Source organism: Drosophila navojoa, chromosome 4 (genome assembly GCF_054131105.1).
Source record: "Drosophila navojoa isolate 15081-1374.11 chromosome 4, UAZ_NAV_1.0, whole genome shotgun sequence".
In the NCBI taxonomy this organism is placed as follows: Eukaryota; Metazoa; Arthropoda; class Insecta; order Diptera; family Drosophilidae; genus Drosophila; species Drosophila navojoa.
In genome coordinates this window covers 16,338,894-16,361,367 of record NC_142892.1, presented here as the reverse complement: position 1 = coordinate 16,361,367, position 22,474 = coordinate 16,338,894, and the positions used below count along the sequence as shown (strand labels likewise).

The following is a 22,474-nucleotide window of genomic DNA, read 5'->3' as shown; positions in this document are numbered from 1 at the left end:
TTCTGCCTTATTCTTTTAAAGTGCCAAAGTCCTGAAGATAAGACGAAAATGTTGCGACATTTTCCGCCTTGTAATTGTCCCGTGCAGGATGCGCGGTGTCCAAGTTTATTGCCTAACGACCGCGTCACGTTCCCATCCACTGTGGTCTTTTTATATTTTAATTAAAAAATCTGGAATGCCAATCTTAATGTTGACACACTCACCAGCGAAAAGAAAGTGAGCAGAGAATGACAGAGAGAGAGTGGAAGAGATGGGGTGAAGTGGGGTTGAGTTGTTATTGGCATTATGAAATCAAAATGTTTTTGAAACGCCCATTGGCACAATTTTTAGAAGGGTTTTTTCTTTCGTTAAGGTACTTAACTTGTTATAAGAGAATTTATATAAAATAGAGTTACAAATTAGTCAACTTGAAGCTATGAATTGCATTATTCTTTGAATTACGTGGAAAGGTTTAGACGAGGATTAGCAGGAGTCGATTATAATATACACAGTTATACGGAATGGTTTATACCCACTCACCTGCTCTTTTATTTCCATCTAAGTCTATTTCCTTTTCTTTTCTTACTCCTTTTCATATTCCACTCTCTCTATAATACAATTCCTTTTTAACTTCATTTTGCAAGTTAAAAACTCTTTTATTATCAAAAATTTGCATATACATTATAATTATATTATTTAAAAAACATATCAAATAATATATATATATTTCTCAGACTTATTCATAAATGCTCTTACATAGCTAAACATATTTTAAATGCTATAGTTACAAATAATATTAAGATTTTTACATATTTAGAATGGTCTTTTTGATAATATCAATGCTCTCCAGCATTTGGGCCTCATTGATGACCAGAGGCGGGGCGAAGCGGATGATGTCGCCGTGGGTGGGCTTGGCCAGCAAGCCGTTGTCCCTGAGCTTCAGGCAAACGTCCCAGGCATCGTATTCTACGGAAGATCAAAGATGGAGAGTTAGATGAATGAAGATTGGGAGAGGGAAGATTCAACTTACTGGAATTAATGACAATGGCATTGAGCAGACCCTTGCCCCGGACCACTGAGACCACCTCCTTGGGCAGCTTGGAGAGCTCTTTGCGCAGGAGTTGGCCCATCTTGAAGGCGTTCTCGGCCAGACGCTCCTCCTGGAGCACCTCCAAAGCGGCGATGGCCACACGGCAGCCAAGCGGATTGCCGCCATAGGTGGAGCCATGCTCGCCCGGCTTGATGCACAGCATCACTTCATCGTTGCAGAGCGCAGCCGAAACGGGATAAACGCCGCCAGAGAGCGCCTTGCCCAGAATCAGTATATCGGGACGCACTTCCTCATAGTCCACGGCCAGCATGCGCCCGGTGCGCGCCAGTCCAGTCTGCACCTCATCACCGATCCAGAGCACATTGTGCTTGGTGCACAGCTCGCGCACCTTGCGCAGGTAGCCCTCGTCCGGCACCACGACGCCCGCCTCGCCCTGGATGGGCTCCACCATAAAGGCGCACACCGTGGGATCCTGCAGCGCCTTCTCCAGTTGCTCCACATTATTGTAATCGATCAGCTCAAAGCCGGGCATATATGGACCGAAACCTCCATAACTGCTCGGATCACTCGATGCCGAGATGGCCGCCAATGTGCGTCCCCAGAAATTGTTGCGGGCAAAGATGATCTTGGCCTTGTTCTCGGGTATCTGCTTCTTCACATAGCCCCACTTGCGAGCCAACTTGCAGGCCGTCTCACAGCCCTCCACGCCAGTGTTCATGGGCAGCACCTTGTCATAGCCAAATAATTTCGTAATATATTCCTCGTATTCGCCCAGAACATCGGAGTAGAAGGCGCTGAAAGGAGAACAGAAGATGTTGATTTAAGATTTAAGATTGGATAAATGCAAACAACTATATAATCAGTAATATATAAGAAGACAAAAATAAAATAAAATATAAGAAAATAAATAAAATTAAAATGAGGAATAATAAGAGCTGAATATTATATCATTTTTTATTAAATATATAAAAGGCATCCCTAGGCATTAAAATGCTTGCGCTGCAGTTCTCACACTTGGTCATTCCTTATGATCATATTTCGAGTATATTTTTATACATATATAGAATAACAGAGTGCACAATCGTATATATTAAAGAAAATAAAAAACATCAATAGTATATAAAATTTATATATATATCCCAGATTCAGTCACATGGCTTCAAACGCAAAAATCAAATCTGATGTGTTAATCCAGTCCTGATATTTCGCTATATTGATAACCCCTAACGCTAAGCCGCCAATCAAGCTTTTCTGAAATTGTTTAACATCGCCAATTTGCACTCTACAAATCATCATTATTAATTAATTATATTTCTTGAGCGATTTTCGGTTATAATTGGTTTTCGATCGAAAAATTTCAGTAAGTTGGGTCATTACGAGCAATTAAATGGTTTATAGATGGTTCTATTTAAAGCGACTTGAGGGTTTTTTATTTGCAGCTCTTTAAAAATTCAAGTGTTTTTAATTGTTAATTGTATATGCGCTATTTATAATATATAAGTGAGAATAACCATTTTGATTTAATATATTTGATAAGTCCAATGATCATACATTTATTTCTATTATATGCAAAAGTTTTTTTCTATATTTATTTTTAGTGTGATAAAACTGTTTAATATATTATGTGAATTATCGAAAATTTAGACTCCTGCCAATTTTGGGATTGGGAAGGTCACGAAAATTTATGTTTTCTTTAATTCACTCATTTGTGTTCTATTTATAAATTTAGCTTGAAGTCTTCTGATTAGATTGTAAGAATATATTTTTAAATTTCTTTTAATCTGACTCTAAACACATTAGACTCGGACGGCAAAAACTTAAAAACAAGCAAAAAATAACTTTGATAATTTATATTTTTTGTTTTTATAGTTTTGTTTAATAGATTAAAGCATTTTTGTAATTGTAATATTGAACCATTTTCTTGCTAGCTGTGCCCCAATTTAAATAAGTTGGCAACATAAAGCTGCCCTTTTATCAGTGATAACAAAAACGTTTTATCACGGTTAAAAACCACAAAAAAAAAGGCACTTGACATTGATTACGAGTTGTACTGAATGGCCAATTTGGGCACACAGCAACAATAATAATTCAAAAATATCAACAACAATAACAACAACAACGAGCAAACAAAATCAAGTTCAATAAAATGTTTAAAAATAAAGCTCATAAAGCTTTGAGGCAACGTGCTCCGATAAGCTTTAAAGGGGGGCACGTCCCACAGCAGCATACAATTGTTTGTTATTCTTCTTCTTCTTCTTCTTTGTATTTTTGGTTGTTTCACTTACCGTGACGTCAGTGCTAGTTTTTTTGACTGCTCCGTGAGTGCCTGAATAATCTTGGGATGACAGTGACCTTGGTTGACTGCGGAATAGGCGCTAAGGTAGTCGTAGTAGCGCTTGCCCTCCACATCCCACACGTGCACGCCCTCGCCGCGGCTAAGGGCCACGGGCAGCGGATGATAGTTGTGTGCTCCATACTTTTGTTCACGTGCAAAGACCGCCTCGGAACGGCTGGTGTTCTTTGGGGTTGTCTCGTTGGGCTGTGATTTCTGTGCCATGCAGCTCAAGCGGCTGGCAATACCACGTGTACTCAGTTTGGAGAACATCTTCGATAGGGTCTTCAATTGATGTACAATTAAAATACGTTTAGCGGATCTGTCACCTTCACACTTGATCGCTGCCAGCGGCTTACTGAAAGTTCGCTCGCAATGACAGCCGGCTATTTATACCTAACGCGTTATTCTCTTACTTTTTGACGAGTCACACGATTTACGATAAGCTTTTTTAGAGCAGGCCCCCTGCGTGGAATGAGCGAGCGAGAGCGGAGACTGAGAGAGTGGACCGAGCGACAGTGTGAGAGGGGGGAAGAGAGTGCTGCTACTTAACACTCTTTGCTCGTCTTGGCTTTGGCAGCTTAGCTTAGAATGACTTATTGGTGTTATCTGCTAAAGGTTTTTAATGCCGGGGCACACACATGCACGGATACATGTTGGAATTTACTTATGTATGCGTATATGTTTAAAAATAACTCAATTGATGCTTTGCTGTTGCTTCTGCTGCTGCTGTTGTTGCTGTTTTTGCTGTTATTGTTATGGTATTTTGCTGTACAGCTATCAGCAGAAATTTTCCATTACTCAATTAAGCTGGCTGCGAGTGCCAAGAGCTTTTGGTCAGTGTGCTAGAGACACCCTTTGTGCACTGAGCTGGTTTAAAGGGGTATAAACACTATTGATAGTTAATTTAAATTATGTAATGTTTAATAATGTAAGCAATATACATATATATACAAAAAATAAAAAGAACTTGTTTGGAATGCCTTTTAATCTCTATTTATTTATGCCTTATAAATATATTTCTTTTTATAATCAGCGCACATCAATAATTTTGATTGTTTACAGGGCATCAGCGCCATTCGACTATATAATATTTGCATATAGAAATCTAAGCACATGTGGGTGTTGCTGTATTCATGTAAATTGTTAGAGCTTTAAACACAAACGCTGCTTCAAAGCTCAGCCGCATCTAGAGGATTGCAGTTATATTCGTTCCAATAAAGCTTTTGTCACCAACAGATGTTTGAAAAGTTCGATTAAACAATCCACAGTGAAAACTATATAGAAATGTGTTTGTTTGCATTAATTGACGAATTAACTGATAATATGTGTATTCGAATGAATGGTTAATGAATTTTAAATAAACAAAAATATTATGTTGGGTGACAAATTATTGTTTTTGAATGTCGAACGGTTTTTTATCAGTTGTGTCAAAGGAGGACTATTAACCTCACACAATAAGTCCAATCTAAATAATGTAGGCAATTTGGGGTAGATTAATGATAACGTAAACAGTTTTTAATGTTTAATTTCAGTATTTCTATATATATCTCCAATTAAATTAAACGGAACACATTTATTTTGTTAGTATTTTAATATATTTAGTTGATTTTTCATAAATATTTTACGCTTAAAATGTACAACTAATTGGCTTAGTTATGATAACTAATTTCATTTGTATTTAACAATTATAGCACATTCAAGAATTTGGAGTACTAAGAAACAAAGAAAATTATATTTATGTCGAGCTGCTTGGTAAACAGTCGTAAAGGCAACGCAAAAATTGCACTAAACATCGATATTTGGAAATTAATTTTGTTAACTTCGAGAATTAAAAAAAAAAAAAAATTTAATTCGATTTCGCAAATTTACACAGCGAATAGGTGAAAAAATATACAAAATAAATAAATATTATTAGAAATAATTGGTTGCTCGCTTTTGGGCAGCACCGCAGAAAGGAATCGAGACAAAAACTGTTGCCCGCTTTGGGGCGAGCGTTTGACATGCCCAATTAAACATGATATTCGCTTAACTTGTTTCATTAGCTACCACAATATTTGAATTAATTAACTGTAATAAATTCACGCTTTGATTGCTCAATTCGCCGTCTACTCCATGGCCGGGGTGGCAGCGCTCTGCTGCGGCGACTGTGCGGGCGATGGCGACAAGCTGCGCGGCGTATTCGCCGCATTCGCCGCATTGGCCTCCCTTTGTGCCTGCGCCTGGCTGAGCAGCTCCTTATTGAGCCTATAGCTGCTCATCACATTGGCGCAGCTCTGATGGAAATAGAAATTGCGTCCGCGTAGAAACGCATCTGTGTTGAGATCCTTTATGCCTGTCTTGAGAGAGTAGATAGACAAAGCAGAACATAGCTTAGAGTGATAATTAAACTGAGAGAGAGAACGGGAATCAGATAGTGTATAAGAGAGTGCAAAAAAGAGAGTGTGCACATATTAGTTAGGCTGTGGATGCGCATACAGAGAAAAGAGAACGGATCAAAATGACGAAATTTAAGAGAGAGAAAGAGTGAGTAAGTGAGAGCGTGTGTGTGTGTGTGTTAGTGTAAAGCTTACAAAAATAATGCAAAGAAGAGTTAGTCAGTGCAAGCGTGTGTAGAGAAAACAGAAGGGAGTGAGTGAGTGAGAGCGTGTGTGTGTGTGCGTGTGTGTGTAAAGCTTGCAAAAATAATGCAAAGAAGAGTTAGGCAGTGCAAGCGCGTACGGAGAAAACAGAAGGGAGTGAGTGAGAGCTCGTATGTGTGTGTAAAGCTTGCAAAAATAGTGCATTGAAGAAACAAGTGGTGGAAGCGAGAAGGCGCATACAAAAAATTGAACTGAAGCAAACTGAGAAATTACCTTACAAATGAAACATTTGTTTTCATCGTCCGGTTTTAAATCCGAACTAATTCCCACCTTTGTGTCCAATTGTGTTAATCCCGGCACGCCCATTGACGATAGCTGCGACAGACTGTTCTCCATGGACTCCGCATATTTGGTTGCAGTTGTCGTATTGTTGTTGTTGTTGTTATTATTGTTGTTATTGTTGTTGTTGTTGCTGTGTGAGATGTCCATTGGTCCGGGGTCGGTGCTGCTAACCTGTGGCTCCGATCGCGGACGCTCCTCGTTGGGTGAAATGTTCTCCAAGCTGCTGACAGATTGAGAGAGAATGAGACGGCATGCGGTTAATTGGATTGACTCTATGGCTAATTAGCCGAGCTATGCTTACCGGCTGCTCGCCACATTATCCTCCAGCCGTCGCTTAAAGCTGTGCGACTTGGTCGTCACTTTCACAGTTTCATCGTCATCCACAATGACATCCTCATCGCTGTCGTTCTGGCACATGGCCGTATCCATCATTAGCTCCTTGTTGTTGTTGCAGTTGCTGCCGCTGCTGTTGTTGTTGTTGTTACTGCTGCTGTTGGCGCTGCTGCTATGCTCAGCCACGCCCACGCCGCAGGAGTCCGCATTGTAATAGTGATGTGTGGTAGATGACAGCTCGCTGACGTTTTTCACTGTACCGGGACAAGTGTACAAGGATCAATTATCGTCCCTCCCCCGACCGAAACGACTGTTCGACTTACCGCTGATGTGCGCCTGAGTGCTGGCCGTTGTCTCGCCCGACCAGCTGACACTGCTGCTGCTGGCTGCCGTCACGTTGGTGCTCACATCCTGCTCATCTCCATGCGCATCCTTCTGGTTAATAACGCACGCCGTGCGATAAAGTATGCCATCCAATTTGCCCGGCTGGGCGTTCGAGTTGTGCATGCTGGAGGGCGGCATGTTGGGCGTCAGGGCACCTGCACCACCAGCTGCCGTTGGCAGCTCCGAGCCAGAGTCCGGCACATCATCGTTGCAGCTCTCCACATCCACCGTTTCGATTTCATCCTGCATCTTGGTGTCCTCCTGCAGAGCAGAGTTATCATGAATATAGATAGAGATGGAGAGATTGGGAAGGGATTGACCCACCTCTGGAGGCAGTTTCCCTGTTTCGAGCGCATACTTGCGCTTGCATATGGGACAACTACTACAGTAGAGACTCTCCATCATGTACATTTCGCCGTATTTACGCTTGCGCACCTTCAGCCGCAGTCTATTCTGTCGATTGTTGCGAATGCGCTGAAAGGTCTGAAAGGCCACAAATACCTGAAATTCCATTCTCACTCAGGGTCATCCTCTGGCCAACTTACCTCCCAGCGATTGTGGCTGGTGCGTATGGCGTTCTCCTGGGCGGGGCAGGGCGGTGCGAACATGTAGGTGGCCTGGAGATTGGCGCGCTCGAAGCCGGCGCTCAGCTTGTACAGGCGGTCCAGCTCGGTGAGGAAGTGCGTGTGCCATTCCTCGGGGCTCAGCTTCAGTCCACAGACGGGACAGAGATCGGGTATGGCGCCACCGGCAGCCGCCGCCTGCAAACCGCTGACCAGGCTCATGCCACCCGGCATCGCACGCAGTCCAGCCAGACTGGCCAGCGCGGCGTGATGATGGGTCAGCGGATGTGGATGGGCATGCACCATATGGTGGTGCGTGGGCGGTTGCAGCTGCCCGCCGCCGGCGCCCACATGATGCCCGTGATGCGGATGAGAATGCGGATGTGGATGCGGATGATGGTGACCCGGCGACGACTGATGCGCACTGGCCAAATGCGTGGCCATGGAGACGACTGCGCTGCTGGTGGCCGCAGCCACCGCCGCCGAGCTAATGGCTGCTGCTGCTGCCGCCGCTGCCGCTGCCGCCGAGCTGGTCGAGCAGGAGGACGACGAGCTGCTGGATGCTGTCGAGGAGGAGGCAATCGTATGCGCTTTGCTCACATTGTGCAGATCTGAAATTAGCCATGCCGCATTCATCAATCAAAGCCGCCGCAATGCCAAATGCCAAATGGCAATAAAAATTGAAATTCCACCAGCTACGCGCATTGATTTCAATACAAAAATTCCTAAGCCCAATCGTACGTAATCCCCCGCCCCTGGCTGCCCCATAAATTTGCTGGCCAACTTCTAATTGCATGCTACACATTTTTAACACGTACTTAGCCCAAATTAATTGGCGCTCGTTATTTGTACTTGATGGGGCCAAGGGCCATGGGCCAAGGGATTTGCTGCTGAGCTGCTCTTGTCCTGCTGAACTCAGCTCAGCTACAGCTACAGCTACAGCTCCTCCACGCAGCTCCACTCGGCTTCAGCTCAGCTGTCAGCCGCACGTACACGGCAAAAAAAAAGTGGGCAGAACAAACCACAATAAATACAAACTGTTTGCACATCCAGTCGAAACTTCTGCACGTGACTGTGGCAGCAATTAAAATATTATTACAATAAAATTTAATATGCTAGCTGCTGCTGATGTTGTTGTTGTTGGTGTTGCTATTGTTATTGCTTTGGCATGGCAAATGTTTTGGTCTAAAAATACTGGCAACATAATATGCTGAATGCGTTGGGTTAACCGCGGATAACAGTGACAGAAACAGTCAACGGACGGGCCAACAAATTTCGGCCGGAAAGGGATGAGCGCAAACATTTGAAGTTCTCGCTGCGAGTTTTGCATAAATTAAAATATTATTTAGATGTGAGCATATATTAAAATGAAATATGGAGTTGATACTAATTAGAAAGTCAATTATGTTTACTTTTATACCCTAAATTTATTGAATTTAGATTTGTATTATTTATTGTTATTTTCTATATTTGTTTAGTATTTCCTCCAAGCTTTTTTTTAGTATTTCTAAGTTTATCTTCTAAGTATTTTCTTTACATTTTTCTTCCACGTATTTTCTCTAAGTTTTTCTTATAAGTATTTCATCAAAGTATATATTTAGAGTATTTCTTCAAAGTTTTTCTCATAATTTGTTCTTCTAAATATTTCCTCCAAGTCCTTCGTCAAAGTGTTTTCTCTAAATATTTTCTTTAAGTATTTCCTATTTGTAGTATTTCCTCTAAATATATCTTCTAAGTATTTCCTCTAAGTCTTTCGTCAAAGTATTTTCTCTAAGTATTTTCTCTAAGTATTTCCTATAAGTATTTCTTCTGAGTATTTCTTATAAGTATTTCCTAAAAGTATTTCCTATAAGTATTTCTTATAAGTATTTCTTATAAGTATTTATTATAAGTATTTATTATAAGTATTTATTATAAGTATTTTTTCTAAGTATTTTCTCTAAGTATTTCCTCTAAAAATGTCCTTTAATTATTCCTTCCGTCAAGTAATCCCACTATAAGTCTTTATAGCTTAGCTGAACGATCACACACTTAATTCAATTTACTGCACTGTACGACTGACCCCAACCAGGCCTGGGCGACTAAAGAAATGCTGCAGCTGCTGCCCTTTATATAGAGCGACTTTCACTCAACCTCTAAATGGCTCTCAAATGCTAAGCCCGACGCCAGGTAGAGGCGAGCTTTAATTGACCAATGGAAGCACTCTCTGCTGCTGTGAGCATTCTAGCTTCGTATTGCTCTAATATAAATACCAAATGAATACTGCTGCATACGTAGAGACTACTTGAGCGATCTTTTATAGTTATTCTTACCTAGGCTTTGTTGGGCAGACAGAGAGACAAATGAAGAGACAGACTGTGAGAGAGACATACGAACAGATATATAGACAAACAAACACGCTTATTTAAATCGGATTTAAGGGAAACGTGAAACATTAAATGATAGCTCTAAAGAAATACAGCTAACTCTTTACTCTTTTCTATATATCTCTTACTATTTTTAGTTTATTTATTATTTAAATATATATTAAAACCCTTTTCAAGCAATTTGAAGTCTAAATCATTCAAAAATCATATGCTTGTCTAAAATTGTAAAATAAATAACCAGAAATTCCTAACAGTCACGTGCCAATTGCGCGGGCTCCTGCCAAAAGGGAGGCATTTTATATATAGCATGAAATATGACTTTTATAGCTTGCGTGTGTGTGTGTGTGCGTGTGTGTTTGTGTACGGGTGAGCCATTAATATTACAGAAATTAATATGAAAATTCCAAGTGTGCATTGGCTGGCTATAATACATCATCTGAACAACAAAAATAACAATAATAATAATAATAATAATAACAATAATAACAATGCCAAACAATGCAATCAAAGCGATTTGCAACACTTGCGCATCCTTTGAAGGAAGCCAATGGGGAAAAAAATGTGAAATTGTAAAGAAGAAGAGACGAGGAGTGCCATAGAGAGATGCTGAATAAATGAGCAAGCATTATGAGTTTCTGTTATCGTCGCATAAGGGTAGTTAGGGGTAGCTTTAGCTGCCCCATAATTGGCTCAAGTGCCGGCGGCAAGCCAAAGAGTTGCAACAAAGTTGCAAAGGCTGAGTAATTAGCTGCCTCGTGCCGCCTGCTGACAGCCGTCTCCTGCTTGCTGTCTCCTGCCTCCTGCTTGTGGTTTGACTTTGTAGTGAAGTGGCAGCAGGCACCCAAAAAACTCGACTCCCGTTCGAGTAAGCCTTGTGCGACATTTAAAACACTTAAGAAACACCCCTCGTAAAGCCTTCGGTGCTTAGCCCTAGGCAGTCTCCTGTATTTATCTGCACTAGTTGGGCCTTTGGCTTATTGATGCTGCTAAATGCAGCTAATTAAAAGTGTATTATTTATTTAAATTAATTTATGACCTTAGTTTAGTCAGCTACTCGCATAAGCCAAAGTTAAATAGACAAGTTGACATTGTGTTCAGGGTGAGAAGGGTAAAAGAGGGGGATTTACTGGTATGTGAGTGTGTGAGTGTGTGTGTGTGTGTTGAACTGGTTTTCCACTTTTAAGTCCATATGCAAATAAATGCGAAAATCAAACAAAATAAGTTGGTATTAAACTGTCGCCTTTTGTTGCACTTGTTGGGGTATATAAATTGGGATGTAAATTTAGAGTAGTACAATTTTCAAATATATTTTTTTATGCAATGAAATGCCCTATTTGAATATATATTTTAATTTGTCAAAAAAGAAAAAAAAAATCTAGCAACAGGCGAGATTGATAAAATTAAACTATCAAGTTTTAGCTCTGACTAGTGAAAGAAATGCCTGTATGTATATATAATGTATGTATATTATACATAATAAATACGATATAATCTGGCAACAGCGACTTCACTTATATATGTATTTATATAACTGTACGGTTATTAGGACGAAAATTCTGGTCTCCAGTCAAACTTATATGGTTATAGCGTCTTCCGAATATAACGACGGTGCCTTGAGTACCGTTATAACCGGATTCAACTGTAGTGGAATCAGCTTAATCACTTAGTGAGTAACATTCATGGTTTTTTTTTTTTTTTTTTTTTTTTTTAGCTTCCAACGCCTATAAAACATATCATATAAATTGACATACATATAAAACATATTTATATACCATATAAAGTATGTCTGTATTATATATATTAATTTTATATTTATATCATTAATTTATTACATTTTATTTTATTTTATTTTTTCGTATTTTATTTAATTTAATTTAATTTAATTTGTTTAATTTAATTTAGCTTTTTTTATTTTATTTATTTTATTTTTTTATTTTTTTTTTTTTTTTTTCTTTTCTTGGATATTTTATTTTATTTTATTTTATTTTATTTTATTTTATTTATTTTCTCTTTTATTTTATTTTATTTTATTTTATTTTATTTTATTTTATTTTATTTTATTTTATTTTATTTTATTTTATTTTATTTTATTTTATTTTACTTTAATTTAATTTAATTTTATTTTATTTTATTTATTAATTTATTTATTATTTAATTATTCTTCCATTTATATATATATTATTATATATTATATTTAACAAATTTACCAATGATCTCTGCTATTTAACTGTGCATCTATCACATAATCTACGCACATGGAAATATCTTATTAGCCTTATAAGCCCTGCGGCAGCTGCGCCACTGCTAAGCATTTGTTGACAGAGCTCGCCCCTGTTCGAGCTGAGCTCTCGGCGATTTGCATTCATATTTATCAGGTTCATATGCTGCTGCTGGAGTGGTGGGCATAAAGCGCTTAAGGCCGACACCAATTAGCCACGCATTTGTAGGCAATTTGTTGTTGGCCCAGTTTTGTAGCGAGCGCCGAGCGGCTTTCAAGTGGGCGGGCGGCAACCCTCAGGTGAAATTGATTTAAATGTCTGCTCGCATAGCAAGAACAAGAGCAAAACTAATAAAAAATACAAATCTAAAGTGCGGCCTGTCGCTTGTCTGCCCGTCCGTTCGTCTGTCTATCTCATCTGCCCCGCCAGTCAAAGTTAAACCAGTGAAGCGTTAAAATTGCACACAGAGCAAAGTTAGATTGAAACAAATATGGCTAGATTCTGATCAAAAAAAGGCAAATGTGGGCGGGCCACATTTACTGTGTTTTTTTCTTTTCTTCTTTTTATCGGCAAATATTTTCGTAACATGCAAATTTGCGAAAATCAAGTGGCGCGGAGGGTGGAGTGAAGGCCCTAGCTAAATATAAACCCAACTTACGTCTTAAATCCCTGGGATCCTGAGAATTATTGCTGCGCGGACTTTCACCCTTTTCAACGGCATCGTAATCCTGTGATCCCTCCATGGATTCGTGTGACGTGCACGTGGGGCTGGCCGAATCCGTGCGAAACGATTCGTTGCCATTGAAAAGATTCTGAAGCAATAATAACAAACAAAAACAAAAACAAAAAACCAAATTCAATTTCAGTTATGACAACTGCCAATCTAAGCACGATTAGCAATGCTTCTGCCTCTCCCTCTCTCTCCCTCTCTCTCTCTCTCTCTGGCTCACCTGATCCAGGGATATGCCAATATACTTGGGCGGCGAGAAGGCCGACGGCAGCGAGAAATTCGACAGCACCGACGGCTTTCCCAGCGGCGAGCGCTCGCTGGCGAAATACCCGCCCGGAGCACCGGCCGCAGCAGCGGCGGCAGCTGCTCCATTGGCCGCCAGCATTCCATGGTTGAGCGTCTGCAGCAGATGCGGATGGAAGTTGTGTAGGAATTGGGTGCTATAGTTGCCGACTAGTGACATGTTGTGTAGATCTTTGGCGTCAGGTAACTGAAAGGAGAAGGAGAAGCAGGAGGCATTACGATTAGACGGCTGTGCGTAAGAGAAAGTTTCTGTGGCTTAAAGGGGAATGTAGTAAGAAATTTATGAAAATACATATTAAATAAAAAATATGGAATAAAAATATAAGAAGTGGTATAAATAAATATAAACAATATTTAATCAAATGAAAAAAATATGTAATAAATATACGTACAAGAAAATATAAATATGATCAAATATAAAATACATTTATAATAATAATCTGAAATAAATATAATATATAAATATAATTATATATATATATATATATATATATATATATATATATATATATATATATATATATATATATATATATATATATATATATATATATATATATATATATATATATATTGACAATAAATGTGAACTATTAATTAATAATAATATAAATATACAAGTTTTTATTAAAATAAAGACATAAACATATAATAATGTAAATATATTCAAAATGTTTGATATATCAAAATGTGTGCTCAGATTAAGATTTGTATACTTGGTGTGTGATTAGAAATTAAATAAAATATCCCGCGCCATCAGGCTATTTTCTTATGTTCTCCGTCGATGCTAAATAATTTTAATATTATTAGGATTAGAGTGCGAAAATGTATTTCTATTTGACAATGTTGCTTTAAAATTCTGTTTACATAAAATATGTAAAATAATCAGATCATATTTTGTTGTATTCCTAAATAAAAATAATTTAAAAATTTGTTAAATTAAAATATAATTAAAATGATTAAATGATTAAATTAATTAAATGATTAAATTAAATTAAATGATTAAATAGTTAAAAAAAATACAATTATTCTTAAATGCTTAAACAATTAAACTTACAAAATAATTCTTAGCATTAAGCATAACTAAATGATAATTGAATAATTAAATTAGTTAAATAATTCTTGAAATCAAGCAGCCCTCTATAATTTGGGCAAGAGTTGATTTCAAATGAAATTTTAAAAGTCTTACTCAATTTTGCATATATAGAACAGTCTAACTGGAATATATCATATTTTTTAAATAATAGTTAATCTTCCAATTCGAATTTTAAAATAGTTATGCACACAATCGATATTCCTTTACATATATTGCACAACATTTCTTTATAGATATATACTTCCCCGAGACTTGTTTCCCCCCTCCTTATGTGCTCCCTCAACTTAACACTCATTTGCCCACACTTTTCCGCCTCACTTTGCAGCGCATTGCAGACGAAATTTGTATGTAAATTCAAATTTTTTTTTTTTTTTTTGCAACTTTGTTTTGTGGGTGGCGATATTTGTCACACATGTCCTCGCTTATGTTGCTGTCTACAGGGAGTGTGTGTGTGTCCCAGACGCTTAGCACTCATCAGGCTCAATTTGTTATAAACGGTTTCTCTGTTTATCCTTTGTCGTTTGTCGTTGTTTTTATCATCGGTGCCCAAACCCTTGAGCCCAACCCTCAAACTCCACAAAATATCCCATATCAGTTGCAAAGTCTTTTGTGTGTTTGCTAAATTCTCGCTCGTTATTTTACACCCCATTGGTGGCAGCCCCCCACCACAACCGTACACTCCCTCACATGACACAGTTTATGTGCGACAATGTCGTAACTCGAAAATCTCTCAATTTTGCGCCGTTTAACATTTATTTGTCGTAAATTAAACATTTTTTCCTTTTTTTAGCGCATATTTTAAGGCAGCTTAGATACTGATGAGCTGTTCCTTTATTGCTTATATTAATACATTGCGCTGCACTGCTTTTAACTGTAAATTAAGATTTCTTAATAGCTAAATCTATATTTAGATTTATTTCTTGTGGCTAGAGTCCTCCAGCTCGGCTTGCTCTGCCATATGTCGCCCTTGGCTGCCACGTTCCTCGGCTTCATTTCACTTCCACCTACGATAATTGGCCAATTTTTGTGCCTAGTCATGTAGCTAGCATAATTTTCATCTGCCTCCCGCTCCGCTGAGCTTCTTAGCCAGCTCCACATACGGCGCATATTTTACGCTCACTTGGCTTTCGAAAACTCACGCAAAGTTATTAAGCAAAATGTGCTCCAAGAGCGGAAAAATTTGATGCGCAAATTTGTAAGTGTGAAACGTGGTGCAAACAAGCGAATTGGATAAAGATATGTTGAGGTAAATAATTGTTAAAGAAGGTGTAAGTGCAGCAAACAGGCGAACATCTAATCTGATATGCTATCTATATTTTATATCAAATATTTTAGTTAGAGAAATAATGGAGTAAAACGAATTTCTAAAAATACAATAGTAAATAAAGCAAACAATCCGGCTTTATTTTTATCATTTATAATTTAATATAAAAATTAATATATTTTGTTATTAAATTGAAATAAAAGTTCAGTAGGCAAATTTAAAGCGAAAATAAATAAATAAAAATAAATATATCATTTAATTATAAGCAAATATAAATATAAAATAATAATAATAATAAAATATAAATATAAACACAAAACATAAAATATAAACTATAAAATATAAAATGCAAAATACAAAATATAAAATATAAAACATAAAATATAAAATATAAAATATAAAATATAAAATATAAAATATAAAATATAAAATATAAAATATAATATATAAAATATAAAAAATAAAATATAAAATTTAAAATATAAAATATAAATATAAAATATAAAATATAAAATATAAAATATAAAATATAAAATATAAAATATAAAATATAAAATATAAAATATAAAATATAAAATATAAAATATAAAATATAAAATGTAAAATATAAACATAAAACATCAAATATAAAATTATATTCGAATTATTCATAATAAAATTGTGCCAAAAATACTTATTAAAAAATGTAATATAAATATGAAAAGCTTCTATAAATAATTTGCATTAATATGTAATCAAGTTGAATAAAAATATAATTAGTAATAATACTTCATAAAAATATAAAGTTATTCTATACAAATTTACAATATTTAAACCAAACGCAATGCCATGTAATCAACCTACTTAACTCATTCCCAGCTATATATTTTTAAGCCAAGCTAGAGTATCCTTTCGGCTTTGCTCCGAGCAATACTCCAGGAATATCCCCATTGCAAATTGCTGATAATTAAGCGGCCATAAATTAACGCTTATCAAAACATTGACAGAACAAAATTAGCAACTCTACCCCATATAAATTGCAAGTGTGAGCATATCAGCTGCGCCAATGGGATAATCATTGGGCTTCATCATCATCGTTATCATCATCAGCTGCAATGTTGCTAATAAGGCAAGATGGGGCGTCGTTGCTTTAAAGCTGTTGCCAAAATACACAAACAACTGCAAGTCATTTGCACCCCAGCCACGCCCCAAAAAAGTGACGCCAAATGAGTGAGGACTGCCATGGGGATATGAAGCTGACCGTTGGCAATGGCCATGAGGTGTGCTGGCAACCGCATGAGTTGCATTTTGGCCAAGTCAGTCAGAGGCAAAGCCCCCCAATGAGTGGCACTGATTAAATGCCACGTGCACAGATGCTACACAGCCCAAAGAGGGGAGGGGAGGCATTAGAGAAGGGGTAGGCGTCTAGTGCCGCATGAGTTCCGTCCAAGTGGTCAACCACTGTCGACGCACAACTTGGCTAATTTGTCAGAAAATTTTACGGTACGCGCATTTAATGCAATATGCAAACTTTGCCGATAGAAAATTGTTTGCCATTGATTTATGTGCAGCAGGTGGCACCACCAGCCACCCCCTTTGTGCGCACCCATGCACATTCACAATAGAATTTATTCACAATTCACAGCTCACATTCTTTGTTTGCATTTGCATTAGAGAGCATTGAAATGCTTCAAGTCTTGTGATTTGTTGCTCCCTCTCCCTCTCTCTCTCTCCCTCTCTCTCTTTTTCTCTCATTTGGTTTGGAGGGTTGCGGATTTGCATAATGCGCTTGTTCCTCTTGTTTGCTCTTGTTTTAACACTTGAATTATTGGCATTTGACACTGAGTCGAAGATTGTTGTAAAACGACAAGCAGCTGTGACGACAATGGAGACAACAACAACAACAATAACAACAGCTACAACAATAATAATAGCTTAATTACAACAACACGATAACGAGTGGCGTACAGCCAATTGTCCACATACAATTGCCAATTTCGTTTAACTTGGTCATAAAACACAGCACAGACAACAACAAGAGCAACAACAACAACAATAAGAACATACATAGCTCAACACAACAAATAAATCTCAATTTGTGATCGGGCCACAAAACAAGAAAATGCCTCAAAATGAAACCAGAAAACGCTTAGCAATTGGCAATTTTCTCGAACTAACTGTTTATGGCCGCAACACGAAGCATTTCGATTCTCCCCACTCCAACTCAGAGCCCACTTCAGACTTTCCAGTGAGGCCGAGCAGGAGACGTCTTTGGTTATTAGAAGCTAAATCTTCTTTAGACTTTTCCACACTCGATGCTGCTATAAATAAGGTAAAGTGTTATTTTTCTCAGTTTGAAACACATTTCAAGCTAAGAGGCTCTCATTTGAAAGGTATTTGTGCCAATATTAGATAATAGTGAAATCCGTCTGAGATGTCAGCTTGTATTTTCTGGTATTAATATTATAATTGCATAAATTTAATGTCATTATAACATTGGAATGCTACTACATTTTTGAGCATTTTTTTTTTAGAAATCTTCCTTTCTCTTTGTAAGTTATGTTAAACGCAAACGATATGAATTAATTATTTGAAAGTCTCATTCGGAAAATATTTCATAATTATTAATAAATATATCACAATTGACATTGCCATATTATTTCCGTATAGAAAACACGTTTCTATAATCTTGCTTAGGTTAAAGCGTAGTTTAAGCAATTAGTTCCTTACAAGTTGAATATGTATGCAATAAATATTGTACAATATTTTTACTCTGATCATATTTAAAAGCACTTCTACCATATTTTACCTCAAACAATATATATTTTTATTGATGTGGTTTCCTCGATTAAGCACGTCAGTAGAGTTTAATTTAATTTAATAATTCATTTGGAATATTTTAAAATATTTAATAACATTCAAAAATATTTAAAAATATTTAAAAACATTTAATAATATTTAATAATCTTTAATAATATTTAAGATTTAATAATTATAACTTATTTATGGCTAATTGAATTTTTTTATGTTTATTTTATTTGTATTTCAATTTAAACACAGCTAAATCCGTAAAATGCTTAGTATTAGAGAGATAGAGAGAGAGAGAGAGAGATAGAGAGATAGAGAGAGAGAGAGAGATAGAGAGAGAGAGAGAGAGAGATAGATAGAGAGATATATATATATAGATATATATATATATATATAGATATATATATATATATATATATATATATATATATTTAAAATTATAAGTATTTATAATTTATTTATTTATAATTTTTAACATTACACTTTTTTAAATATGCATTTTTAATAATATTTAGAGTTATAAACGTACATATTTATAATTTATTTACTTATAATTTTTTTAAATTTAATTTTCCAAAAGATATACTTTTATATTTTTTAAATGCATTTTTATTATGGAATTTCAGGCACTCAAGTTCTTTTAATTTGCTCTACATGTTCATAGAGTTCATGCAGGAGCAGGAGCTGATTCTATAGCCGTACACCCTAGTTAAAGTCTGCTCTCTATTTTCACTTTATTCCCTACTCAAAGGCTAGGTCTGCCCTAACCAGTTATCCCTATATGATTACCTCTTGTTACATGCCTCGTTGCCTGTGCAATTGTCGAGCTGCGCCCTGATGAATTGCTGTAAATGAAATTAAGCGCACTCACACACACACACAGAAGCACACATACACAGGCGTGCAGAAACACCTATGTAGCGAGTGTAATAAGTGCAAAAAATAAAGTATTGCATTTCATATGTTATACCAGCTCTGGCTCTCATAACTTTTCATGCTCGGGGTTGCTCATGGTCTGACTCTGGCTCTGGCTCTGGTCTGGGTCTGGGACTGCCATCTTTTTTGTGTGGGGGTCAGTCTGTTTATCTTTGTTGTTGTGGTTACCAGAATTGTTATGGTGTGTTGTATAATAATTTGTTGTTGTTGTTGTTGTTGTTCCTTTTGCTCGGGTGGTTAAATTGTGAGCGAGTAAAGTAAAACCAGATCCACATTAAACCATTTGACATTGCATTTAATATGCTTGCCTGGTTTGTTTTTATTAATTTTTATTGTTCGGGCTATGAATAATGGGAAACGGCGCAGAAAAACTATTAGAAAGTGAGAGAAAGAGAGAAAAATAGAACTGCTTGAGCAGCTAGTTGGAGTATTCAAGAGCAATGGATTGGATTCTGATTAGATTTTCCAATTGGGAATAAAGAGAGAGCGTTGGTTGACTAGGTTGATCTTTGTAGAGTTCCTCAAGAGTTCTATAAATATCGAATGCTTCTCACTTTCTGCCTGTGATCATCTACGTGAGCCCTCCCATATTATCCGAACTGTCATCTACAAGTTGGGGACATATTGTTGTCATGTTTAACATATCTTAACGCTACTCAATGCTATGCAGCGGCTCGATTCCAATGCCAAATGCCTGGCAACCAGTTAAGTTAGTTGGCCAGCAAGTTATTCTGAATTCGTGCAAGCCGGCTGACTGACTGAGCGCTCATCTTCGATCTCGAGTTCTTCATCATTTGTAGCATCAGCGTCAAGATCATTGCTCATGTTTACAATGATGACAGACAGGCGGGGGCAATCGCAGTGTGAGTGGCTCGTGGAGATCGAGGAGAACGAGGAGCTAGCGGAGATCGAGCAGATCGCGGAGATCGCAGCTCTCAAAAACAATAATCGCAGCATCCACTAAACCTGGAAGCTGGGCATGGAGAGCTGTAGCTGGTAGCTGGTAGCTATCATAAATCTGTTCATCGCAAAAATCTACACACAATGGGGCGTTTGCAAACGCATTCGTCGATCGAGGAATGCGACTCTGGAAACTGAAGCTGAAACTGAATCTGAATCTGAAAACTGACTGACTGTCGACTTTCGATTGTCTTCAAAGGCGACTCTCATAGCGCTTTACACTAAGAAAAAACAAGATCAGCTGTTGATGTATTTTGATAACACATATGCATATATGTATATAAATTGAATAGAAATTAGGGAGAGATACTCTTATACATAAAGAGTTCTCATAGTTCTTAATACTTTTCTTTATATTTCTAGCAACATTTTTGAAATGATCTCAAGTTAATTATGGATGAACTAGAAAATGCAAAATATTGCAAAAATATTTGTAATATATATTATATATTTTTATATAATATGGGTTGATAGGTTAGGTATTATAATAAGATACAACTAAATTGAAGAATCTTTATATTAGATTGTAAGTTTATGTAAGTCTAAGAACTTTAACCGTGAATAATTAGACTAAGTGACTTAACTGCTTTTCTGGAATATATAGAAAGTTTAACTCGAATATCTATAATGCATAAAATATAATATAGAAATTCAAGTTCTATCATATACATATGTATATTTTTTATATATTCATTTTATATATATTCAATATCTCTTCTCTTCATATTTCTCAGTGTATTTCGTTTAGTTGTATTTGGTTTTTTTTTTGGTTGTTTTATAATGCGCATTGTTCTGTGTGCAGTTGTCGGTGCCCGGTGTGCTGCTGATTTATAGCATTTGTGTGTGGATCGGCCAGGTTTTTGGGGCTGCGACTACTACTACTACTACAACTACTACTGCTACTACTACAACTGCTGCTGCTAGCAGAGGCCACTGGCAAGGCATTGGCATCGCCGTTGAGTTTATGATTTGTCATAAATATGTCGCCGTGGCGGCAGCGGCGGCGGCAGCGGCAGCGCACGTCGATCGCAGACGGCTTAGATCCGCAGCCGTTGGCTGATTGGATTGGGCTGATTGGCAATGTTTACTTACTCTTGCTGGAAACGGACGTTGGCCACGCAGTGCCTCATGCAAACCGGAAGCGGCCTCCGATAGTACAACAAGCGCTTGTGATGGCAAATGGCTGCTGACAAATGCGTTGCTTTCCATCTGCAGCGATTCTAGTTGTGTTTGTTTTAATTTTATGATTTTTGCTTGCTGTTAATTTGTGGCGAATTTGGCACGGGGCAGCATAACGCATTAGCTTTCACTTCAAAAATTAACAATAGTAATTGGAATTGTAATTGTAATGCAATTATGCATTAATTGGCACTGAATGCAAAATGCAAGTTAATTAAATTACACATATATATACAGACAGACACATATGCATGTGTACGTGTGTGTGTGTGTGTATGAGCAAGTATTTGTCATATGTATTTGCTTTTAGCACACGCGCGCGACGGCACTAAACGTCACAGCTCTCAGCAGCACTCTTTCGGTGGCACCCGCACGTACGCGCTGTAGAAGTCCAACTGGACCAACTATTTCCAGAGACCGTTGAGCGCAGCGCTGCCTGCCTCTGCTGCGGCTGCAGCTGCTGCGCAGTCGCTCGCTCAGTCAACGCCTCTGGTGTTGCTGCCCTGTGATTGGCTGGTTGCGTCCAACCGGTTTGACTGTGTGCGCCAGCTCGCTCTCTCACACGGCAGCGACGCCTGCTAAGGCTGACTGGTGCCTGGTGTTGATCTCCCCTCTCCCTTTGCTGCTGGCATTTACATTATGTTAACCTCTTCAGTCAGTTTGTTTTTGTGCATTATTATTCCAAAATGGTTGCAGAGCTAGCTGTTTGTTGTTGTTGTTGTCGTTTGTTGTTGTTGCTGCCTGTTTGTCTGTTTATCTGCTGGTTATTGTACGCCTGTTTGTCTGCCAGCACCTGGGACTGGTCCCCGCACAGTTCCCTGTCTCGCTCGCCCCTCCCTTTGGACGTTTTGTGTAAATAAACCGTATGGGAAGCATTTTGACTTTGGATTGCCTGCTGTTGGCTGCTTGCTATTTGCTGTTGTTGTCGTTGTTGTTGTTGTTTTGGTTGCTGTTATTGTTGTTGTTGCTGTTGGTCTGGACAGTGGCTGCAAGTATCTTGAAGTCAGTCGGTTTTGTTTTTGTTTTTCAGTTATTTTTTTTTGTATATTCTTTTTCCTAGCTGCTGGC

General features: G+C 37.6%; 3 protein-coding genes across 7 annotated transcripts in view; all 3 read right to left on the bottom strand.

The window, feature by feature from the left end:
- LOC108650235 (uncharacterized) overlaps nt 1-22,474 on the bottom strand; it is a 49,137-nt gene that overhangs the window by 404 nt on the left and 26,259 nt on the right. The window lies entirely within an intron of this gene.
- Nucleotides 615-3,805, bottom strand: Oat (Ornithine aminotransferase precursor). The gene is made up of 3 exons (XM_018100386.3): nt 3,316-3,805; nt 1,010-1,824; nt 615-945 (listed from the first exon to the last, which is right to left on the bottom strand). The coding sequence occupies exons 1-3, from the start codon at nt 3,633-3,635 to the stop codon at nt 785-787; spliced, it is 1,296 nt and encodes a 431-aa protein (XP_017955875.1). The 5' UTR covers nt 3,636-3,805; the 3' UTR covers nt 615-784.
- Nucleotides 4,944-21,796, bottom strand: tey (teyrha-meyrha). Of its 5 annotated transcripts, none has more exons than XM_018100366.3 (9): nt 21,320-21,796; nt 13,102-13,371; nt 12,810-12,963; nt 7,549-8,177; nt 7,328-7,486; nt 6,943-7,264; nt 6,588-6,873; nt 6,218-6,509; nt 4,944-5,701 (listed from the first exon to the last, which is right to left on the bottom strand). In XM_018100366.3, the coding sequence occupies exons 1-9, from the start codon at nt 21,434-21,436 to the stop codon at nt 5,471-5,473; spliced, it is 2,460 nt and encodes an 819-aa protein (XP_017955855.1). In that variant the 5' UTR covers nt 21,437-21,796; the 3' UTR covers nt 4,944-5,470. The 5 variants fall into 5 exon arrangements, with proteins under 5 accessions (XP_017955855.1, XP_017955857.1, XP_017955856.1 ...); XM_018100368.3 differs by having other exon boundaries at nt 6,275-6,509; XM_018100367.3 differs by having other exon boundaries at nt 6,218-6,506.